Source organism: Brachyhypopomus gauderio, chromosome 10, assembly GCF_052324685.1.
Source record: "Brachyhypopomus gauderio isolate BG-103 chromosome 10, BGAUD_0.2, whole genome shotgun sequence".
Lineage (NCBI taxonomy): Eukaryota > Metazoa > Chordata > Actinopteri > Gymnotiformes > Hypopomidae > Brachyhypopomus > Brachyhypopomus gauderio.
The window spans coordinates 2,945,216-2,954,137 of NC_135220.1; the positions used below are offsets into that span (position 1 = coordinate 2,945,216).

Below are 8,922 nucleotides of genomic sequence, written 5' to 3' on the forward strand. Positions count from 1 at the left end.
GCTAATGAGCAGCTCGTGGCCATACTTAGCAGCAACATGAAGAGGAGTATTGCCATATCGGTCTACACAGTCTATCTCCCCACCTGAGACAGACACAGACAGGAGTTGAGGAGCAATACAGAGGACCAAGAACCAGTGTGTGTGTGAGAAGGCGAAAAGCTCCATCACCATTCTGAATGAGGATCTGAGAACGGGTGAAGCGTCCATGGATGGCTGCCATGTGGAGAGGGCTCTTGCCTTCTTTGCTCTTAAATGGGTATACAAAACAGAAAACACCTCCATGAGATCCTTGAAGGGGTGTAGGGGGAACCCAAAGCCTTGCAGGCCAGTGGGCGCCTTCAGGGCTGCAGACAAGAGGCCCTTCGATATACAAAAGCCAGAAGGCAAAATCCACACGTCTCAGACTCTGACCTGCATGTTGACATCAGCGCCGTTGTTGACAAGCAGCTCGAGACAGAGCGCTCCGTTGGTGGAGACGGCGGCCAGGTGCAGTGGCGTGTAGCCACGGTGGTTGGGCTGGTTGACGTTAGCCCCGCGGTTCACCAGCTCGTTAGCCACCGCCTCCTGACCCGTGTAGCATGCTACGTGCAGCGCAGTGTTGCCAAAGGCGTTGGGCTCATCAATCTGAAGAGAGGAAAAATGTGTTTGCACAGCTGTAACTATTGCTGCAACAATCAATAACAGCTTTTACAGTAATCCAAGTTGTGAATCACACACATCTTTCACAAGCACTGAAAGACAGATGGTGAGAACAGTGGATAAAGATAAAGATGGAGTTAACAGCAACACTCCTCGTCACCAGGATCATCATCATGTGTTATTTTGCAAATATCCAAGCCTGGCAGTAGGTACCACAAATGTTTGCACATAATTAAACGTTCCCTGTACACGTCATACATGCCGTGTGACTCCCTTACATCAAAAGACAAAGGAGGAACACTCTGCATAACTGCATAACTAATGAGCATTAAAGTATACAGATTCTCTAGAGCATGTTAAATGTAAAAGGCTTGTGTGCAGGGGTGTAAAGACTAGATAATTTAAACGAGGGCCCGCGTGGAGGTACTGACGTCGGCTCCATTGCGTAGCAGGTATTTGACCACATCCACGTGGCCACTGGAGGCAGCGGCATGCAGAGGAGTGTAGCCTTGCTTGTCCTTACAGCTCTTATCTGAACCATGGGCCATCAAAAGCTTCACCACCTCCAGGTGACCTACACACACACACACACACACACACACACACACACACACACGATTCCAGCATTTTCAAAAACATACACAGTAATTCTATTCTGAAAGTTCAATACACTCAATCTAAAAATACGAGGGGGCAACAAGCGGGTAAATCGGGTGTATTGGTGCATGACTGACCCAGGTAGGCTGCCCAGTGAACAGGCTGTCTCTCCTTCTTATCACTGGCACTCAGACTGGCTCCCCTGTTCAGCAGCAATTTCACCATCTAAAAGGAAAGCAAGACAACCACAAAATAAAAGCCTACTCAAGCGGGAAGGCAAAAGGCCGTCACGAACACGAGCCGCCGGTGTCGGCCCGGGCGGTAGGGCACTCGTCCCGAGCCGCTGCGGGTCACGACCCTGCCCCTCACCTCTTGGCAGCCGCTCTGGGCGGCGTGGTGCAGCGCGGTGCGGCCCGTTCGGTCAGCCGCGTTCAGGCCGCTGATGTGGGGCAGCAGGGCTTCGGCACAGCGCGTGGACCGGTTGGCCGCCGCGATGTGCAGAGCCGTCTGCCAGAACTTGTCCCTCGCTGCGACGTCCGCGCCTTTTCGAAGCAGCAGCCCCACCGCCCTCTGTGAAAGGACGCAGACGTCTTGATCACAAACGGGAGGATTCTGAGCCGCTGCCTTGGGCTGCAAGCCAACAATCTGGGAAAGGTCGACTGTGTTCAGAAATCATACCTCGTTCCTGGAGGCAGCTGCTCTGTGTAACGGTGTTAGCCACACATGGTCCTTCGCGTTAATGTTCGCACCTACGAACAAGAGAAACAAGCGATGGTGAGAACAGACGGAGAGAAAGGCTACGAGTGTGTACCGCGTGCACAGAGAGAGTTTTAAAAATGACTCAACAAAGAAGCCGACTTGTGACGATGTCTGCTGCCAAGGACACAGAACATATCAAACAAAAAAACACTAAATGGAGGTGCAGGGAGCTGTGGGTGCCCACCTGCAGTGATGAGGAGGTCCATTATATGGACGTCCCCCAGCCACGCAGCAGCATGGAGGGGTGTGCGCCGCTCCTGGTCCTAAAAAACAACACACAGCCTTTAATCAGGAGATCTACCTCCATCTTCCCTAATCCACCTGGGTGTGTGCACTTGAGTGACCTCTACTGGCCACACTGACTTAGACAGAATATTACAGAAAAATGGTCGAATACAGAATATGATCTCTACCAACGATCAAATACTCCACAATCTCATACTTATTCAACCAATATTTGATCACTGCATTTTCTATATAATTCATTCTTATACCTAAAGTGAAAACATACCAGTGCATTGACTTCATCTTTCTTGTGCAAAAACAATTGAACTTCATCTGCATTCCTATTAAATATTGCCTGGACCAGAGGAGGCTGAAGGATTCAAAAACAGTAAAGGTTAAAAGCACGCCAGAAACAGCTATTTGTAAGCAACATCATTAATGGAGTTTTACATAAGAAACTCAAACACAAAATACAACATACTGGGTTGTTCGCACATGCATTACTAACAGTTTACAGTAATAAACCATTCTCTTCTAATCCTTGTACAGTTGTGGTTCTGACATACTGTAGTTAATAGACTCTTGCTAGCACCTGATTGTCTAGCATAACTAGCCACATCTTGGGATTTGTTGATGAGAAAGGTTACAAGATAAGACAGTACGCCAGCAACCTGTGCACAATGGGTGTCCTTGGTTAGAGCTATGTGTGGCTGCACTTTATATTACAACGAGCAAGCTGACCGTCGTCCTGCCATAAACCAATTCTGAAATAGAAAGTGGATGGAATAAAAACAGGACACCTCGTTATGTCAGGTGGATAAAACCCACGAAAGCTGGGCTAACGAAAGCTGGGCTAACGTAAGCTGGGCTAACGTAAGCTGGGCTAACGTAAGCTGGGCTAACGTAAGCTGGGCTAACGTAAGCTGGGCTAACGTAAGCTGGGCTAACGTAAGCTGGGCTAACGTAAGCTGGGCTAACGTAAGCTGGGCTACTGTTAGCTGCCTGCTACCTCTAGCGATATCTGACCGGCCGTGGAGCTAAAACCGTAACGCACGGCTGGGTGTTTTGACAACTGTGGTCCTGTCGTTGCACCCAACGTTGCATTACGCGGTGATTAAACCGCATTACACGGTCAACATCACCGAGGAGGAAGGGTAAGGTCATCTTCGGCTAGCTCGCTAGCGGCCACGGCTAACACAGCAACAGCGCGCGAGCGGCCGTCGCTCGCGGCACACATCACGCGCAGCTCGTCGCCTAGTTAGCTGGTTAGCTAGGCTAAGCTAAACGGTGGCTGGCGCCTATTTTTTCCTCACCTGGTCTGAAATGTTTAAAACCCCCATCTGCCAGTGTCAGTCAGGACGAAACTCCGTCATCGGGATGGACGTCAAATTTGCACCGTCTCTGCCGAGTGCGCGAATGAGACTTAACGGGCGAAGCAACGCGAAGATAGCGAGACCGACACAAATTTCCGTAAAGGCTATAATGGCTACCGGAAGTCTTCTTCCTGTTCTACTTGCGCGCCACTAGCTGGTGTGTATTAGCGCCACCTACCGGCCTGGGGAATTACGTGGGTCCCCGAGATTAAATATATATAATATTTTCGGATTCAGTGAAGTTCATAGCTCTAGTCTAGGTCATGATGTATGGAAGCCCATTCCCGCCACCTAAAATAAAAAAAACAGCACATATATATATTTTTCTCATTATTAAGTAAATTGCTATCTCATTATTTCGAGATACTAAAGTCATTATTTCGAGATAGTAAGTCATTATTTCGAGATACTAAGTCGTTATTTCGAGATATATCGAAATAATGACTTACTATAATGACTTAGTATCTCGAAATAATGAGATAGCAATTTACTTAATAATGAGAAAAAATATATATGTGCTATTTTTTTATTATAGGTGGCGGGAATGGGCTTCCATACATAATGATGTGCCGTCTAATAATTACATGATTTTTTATTTATTTGGTTTGGGTTTATTCCTCTCATGCTTTTTTCCTGTCTTTTTTCGTCTCGTCAGTTGGGCGGAGCCAATAAAACGTGACGAATGCGGAAGATGATGTTTCTGTAGTTTACGCGAAGGTTTGCGGTCCATTTTGTACGCGTGTTATTTCATAAAAATGAGCGCACAAAAACCAAAGAACATCAGCGCCGTTCCGATAGACGGGTTCAGCAATGTCCGAATCACTTCCACATGGACGTTTTTACAATCCGTAAGACGTAGCTAGTAAACTAGTGCGCACTTTCTCTGGGTTGGCCAGCTAGCAGGTTGGCCCAACACGACTAGCTGGTTGACTCATTGAGAATATACGTAGTTGTTTTAAAACACTCACTTTTTCTCTAGGGTCGTTTTGCTAACACGTATATACTAATCAAATGTGTTTTCTCGACACAGGTGAAGTGGTCCGAGCCGTGGCTTACTGCCCTGATCGCGTTTCACGTCTTGTGTTTTGGTTTCACTGTTCTGAGTTGCAAGTACTACAGACTCCAGATCGTCCACTTTCTCATCATGGGTGAGATTGTGTGAGTGAGTGAGAGAGAGAGAGTGAGTGAGTGTGTGTGGTGTTGACCGTGTACTGCTGTCCTGCGATGCCTGCAGTAATGTTGAAGGGATTCCCGACGTTGGTGTTAACGTGAACTGTTTGTTGTTTTTTAGTTGTGATGGTCTACTGTGCAGAATATCTTAACGAAATAGCAGCCATGAACTGGAGGTAAAGGCATTTTTTTAACCTTTATAACTTAAAGATCAGTTTAATTATTTAGTTGTCAGCTGTATTATATGCATACTATGTTTTTATGTTTTAGGTCATTTTCAGAGTTTCAGTACTTCGACTCCAAAGGCATGTTCATATCGTTGGTGTATTCTGTACCTCTCTTGATCAACACTCTCATTATTGTGGTAAGATGTTTCACTTTGTGGCTGTCTTCCAAATATGAGAGAGAGCCAAGAGAGAGCCAGACCTATTTCTAATGATTTAATAGACTGCATCGTCTGAAAATGAGACCTATGAATTCCTGTACTGATTTGTTTCTCTGTGCCCCATGGACCTCCATGATGGGGGATGCAATAGACTATATCTGTGTTTCAGAAGCAGAAACTGCAATGAACTGCAGCATACGATGGGTGTAATATATCCAGGGTTCAAAACGTTTCTGTCTGGTTGTAATCTTAACTGAAACAACATGGCTAAGTAATGATGGGTGTGTTCCAGTGTGTGTGGGTGAAGAGGACCTTCTCGGCCATGGCAGAGCTGAAGATAGTGAAACTGAAGAAGAGAGCAGCCAGAGACAGCTGTAAGAAAACACAGTAAACAGAGACCAGTGTGCCAACCCTGTGGGACTGTTACACCGCATGTCCCGCTGACGGGACCCAGGACACTGATGGGAAGCAGCAGTGCTCTTCATTCCAGGACCTGCGGGACCTCGGTGTGGTTCAGTACGCAGAGATGGTATGAAGGCGAAATGGCACCAGCTGATGATTCTGTGGTTCATCTCCCTTATTGTAGCTGTCGGTTGAACCACAAATCCAAATTGTTGCCATAAGCAACGGTTGCTGTTGGTGTAAACACCAATGCCAACTGCCATAGGTGAGTAAAGGAGGTAAAGCTATTGTCTTATGAATCTCATGGAAATGGAGTAACTGGATAAATCACCATAACTGACTGTTTCTTATTAATTCAAACAAATGCAATCAAAAAAACTGTTCATCAAAAATGTAAATACTAGCAGTGTTTAAATAAAGTTAATGAACTGTCTGTTTGTTTATATTTATGTATTTGACACATTCACACATGGTCAGGGTGTCATGGTCACACTGTCTCCTTCCACAAGAGGGCGACAAATGTATATTTCAACAGCGAGTGACCTGTGTGAAGTCATAGACCACAAACTGTATTTTCTGACATACTGCTATACTGTCATACGTTTGGAGTTGCTACTGTAGAATCAATATACAATTTTAAAATGTAAAAATAAAATCGACTAGATATATTTACTGCCTTATTTGGGGGGGGGGGGGGGGTCTACCATCAAAATTAAAAGCTGGAAATGTATCCCACAGTGGCAGGAAGTTGAATGTGTTCAGTCCTGTTGCCTAATCTTCATCTGTGCATGTACCTTTCTGTAAACCTGGCTACCCACAGCTCCAAGTTCTATCTTCAACTCCCTCTCCTGTGCCCCCTGCATGTGGTTAGACCCCTCAGATTCCATGCAAAAAAAGAAAAAAACTTTCTCATGGCCACATGGGTAGAAGAGGCTTGTTGTTAAAGTGAATGAAATGCAGCACCGTGTGTGTGTGAGCGATTGAGGCTGGAGTTTCTTATAATCTCATGTACATGTCTGATGCTTTGTTCCCTGCTGAAGGGGGTCCTCTAGGGGCAGGGGTAGGAACTACAGGTTTATTGGATAAACCTGAACTGGAGTGTTGTAACAACGGCTGCCTGAGCAAACCTTAACAAATAAGATATTTTTAAAGACACATTACCTACACCCTTGGCTGCTCTTTGGCTACATCTCCATCACTATAGAGCAGCCTGACTGTCTCTTAGTCTCACTAAGATTAAGAGTTCTTGGCAAAACCTGTGCTGACCGTAAATCCATCCATTAAATACTTCAGAGAGCATAGCAATGTTATTAAACCTATTGAACATGAAGAAGAGTTCTCCCTCTATATCCCTCTCAATGGCTATTCTTCCCCTTCCATCTCTCCTTCTCTTACTCTCTTGGTTTCTGTGTAATTCCAGTGTAATTTGGAATACTGAACCTCTGTAGACCTCCCCGTCTCAAAAGTGTCAGAAGTGTTTGCATCACCTGCAAATCATTCTCCTCATAATCCTCTGGCCATTGTCTAGACCCAGGAGACCTTTGGAGACCCAAAGGATGAAGCATTTCTTACATGACTCACATGTTCCAGACTAATGATGAGTAACTTGCCAAACATGCCATATATATATATATATATATATATATATATATATATATAATGTGCATCTTGCTTTAGAACAGGCTGAGGTAGAGATTTCTTGTATTGAAATGTCTTGTCACAACATTGGCTTTCATCCTAGTGGGAAGTTTCCAGGGTGGTCTTCTCACTGCTGTCCGTTTCCCATTAAGCACAGTGGCAGCGTCAAAATGGCAAATCCTGAGAATTGACTGTGGACTCTAAAGTAAAGTCCTGTCATGTTCTTCTGGCACTTTCTGTAGCTTTCTCTGACACTCTTTTCTCTGACACTCATGATGATGTAATTCCCATGAACCCTCAGTTCCTTTCACCACTGTCAAATCCCATATACACAAGATCTGGTGATCTGCACAGACCTTACAAATCATCCTGTCTCTCCCTGTCTCTCTCTCACCCACCTCACGTCCACATGTGTTCCAGCTAACATGCTTTACAGTAAGTGTTTATAGATATTGATCGCTTCTACGTAGCAGTGGATGGAGGCTATCGGCCCTGTCCAACAGGCCCACACAGACTTGCTCAGGAACAACCATCTCTCCCGGACTTCCCAGCGGTGCACTTCCATATAGTCATGTGACCACACTGCCCTGTTTTCCCAGCAATAAGCATCGTACTAGACTGATCCCAGGAGAGTAACCAGAGATACCACACACACACACGCACGTGCACACAAAGCTAATAAGCGAGAAGACCATTAGTAATTCTTCGAAAGTAGAATGTGCGCCTGCCGTGCACCGTTGATCTGGTAAGCAGACCGCAGCTCGGCTCTCCATGGCCTTGAAGCCTGCAGGGGCTGTGTGTGTGTGTGTGTGTGTGTGTGTGTGTGTAGTATCACGGCTTGAGTTCATCAGTAGCTGCAGCTCACACTCATTTGAGAGAAAGTGAAGTCAGCATTCAGAAGTGCTTTATACGTCTCATGCTCTAAGGCTGATGACTACAGAAAATCGAAAGAAATCTGACATCACCGCGCACTCATGAAGTCATCCCCTGTGACGGGAGCAGGCTGACGGCTTTGCTTCTGTGGAAATAGTAACTGATCACACCCACTTTCCCTAAGATCGGCTTCTAATCACTCAATTAGACTTCTGAGGATGAAGATCGATGACAGTGGTGCAGTTCCACTGAACCGGCGTGTGGCACCGACCCTCTCATGGAGGAGGGCGTCAAATGTGGGAAAGCAACGTAATGCAGAACCCTCCTGCTTCGTCACCCTACCCCAGCTGCTCTCCTATTACGCTGACTCACTTATAGGAAATCTATCGCACAGAGCCAAATGCTTCGTTTCTGTCTGCCTTCAACCCAGAAAATCCCCCCCTGTCTTCCACTAATCAGAGCTCTAAAGGCCACTAACCATTGGTAACCAACAGAGAACGATCAGGGCCTCATACCTGCCCAGACACTGCTTGTGTTACACTCCACCATTCAGCCTTCGTTTAAATGCTATCTAAAGACGGTTTTAGTGGGAGAGACTATATGAAACTCCATTCTGGCATTTAAAAAAAACAAAATTCATGAAATATATCAGCAATTTCCATCTTCCCTTCCACTTATAACTACTTAAACCCTGAACACAAAGCTTTATCTACCTTCTCTCTCACTGAACCAGATGATATTGGTAAACTCATGACTAAATCAAATGCTTCTACCTGTCTCCTTGACCCTGCCCCAACTTTGCTTCTCAAAAAGTGTCCTCTAGCTTTAACTACCCCCCTATCACACTTCATTAATAGGTCT

The 8,922-nt window shown here is 45.7% G+C and overlaps 2 protein-coding genes across 2 annotated transcripts in view; one reads left to right on the forward strand and one right to left on the reverse strand.

Annotated features, from left to right (window-relative positions):
- Positions 1-3,696, reverse strand: part of ankrd52a (ankyrin repeat domain 52a) — a 19,760-nt gene extending 16,064 nt beyond the window's left edge. Inside the window, exons 1-10 of the mRNA XM_077018724.1 lie at positions 3,534-3,696; positions 2,507-2,590; positions 2,180-2,258; positions 1,915-1,985; positions 1,606-1,806; positions 1,374-1,461; positions 1,071-1,213; positions 412-624; positions 169-247; positions 1-83 (exon numbers count right to left, since the gene is read on the reverse strand). The exon at positions 1-83 is cut by the window's left edge and continues 32 nt beyond it. Coding sequence (XP_076874839.1) covers positions 1-83; positions 169-247; positions 412-624; positions 1,071-1,213; positions 1,374-1,461; positions 1,606-1,806; positions 1,915-1,985; positions 2,180-2,258; positions 2,507-2,590; positions 3,534-3,560 — 1,068 coding nt within the window. The 5' untranslated portion in view covers positions 3,561-3,696. The remainder of the gene's footprint in view (positions 84-168; positions 248-411; positions 625-1,070; positions 1,214-1,373; positions 1,462-1,605; positions 1,807-1,914; positions 1,986-2,179; positions 2,259-2,506; positions 2,591-3,533) is intronic.
- Positions 3,697-4,273: 577 nt separating this feature from the next.
- tmem18 (transmembrane protein 18) lies at positions 4,274-5,983 on the forward strand. The gene is made up of 5 exons (XM_077020882.1): positions 4,274-4,441; positions 4,624-4,741; positions 4,885-4,939; positions 5,034-5,127; positions 5,441-5,983. The coding sequence occupies exons 1-5, from the start codon at positions 4,349-4,351 to the stop codon at positions 5,537-5,539; spliced, it is 459 nt and encodes a 152-aa protein (XP_076876997.1). The 5' UTR covers positions 4,274-4,348; the 3' UTR covers positions 5,540-5,983.
- The last annotated feature ends 2,939 nt before the right edge of the window (positions 5,984-8,922 follow it).

What these genes read in the sequence shown, in the direction of transcription:
- tmem18 (XM_077020882.1), top strand. Translation starts at nt 4,349, where the DNA reads ATGAGCGCACAAAAACCAAAGAACATCAGCGCCGTTCCGATAGACGGG. An exon ending in CATGGACGTTTTTACAATCC is followed by an intron (nt 4,442 to 4,623) that starts GTAAGACGTAGC and finishes TTCTCGACACAG; the next exon opens with GTGAAGTGGTCCGAGCCGTG. An exon ending in CGTCCACTTTCTCATCATGG is followed by an intron (nt 4,742 to 4,884) that starts GTGAGATTGTGT and finishes GTTGTTTTTTAG; the next exon opens with TTGTGATGGTCTACTGTGCA.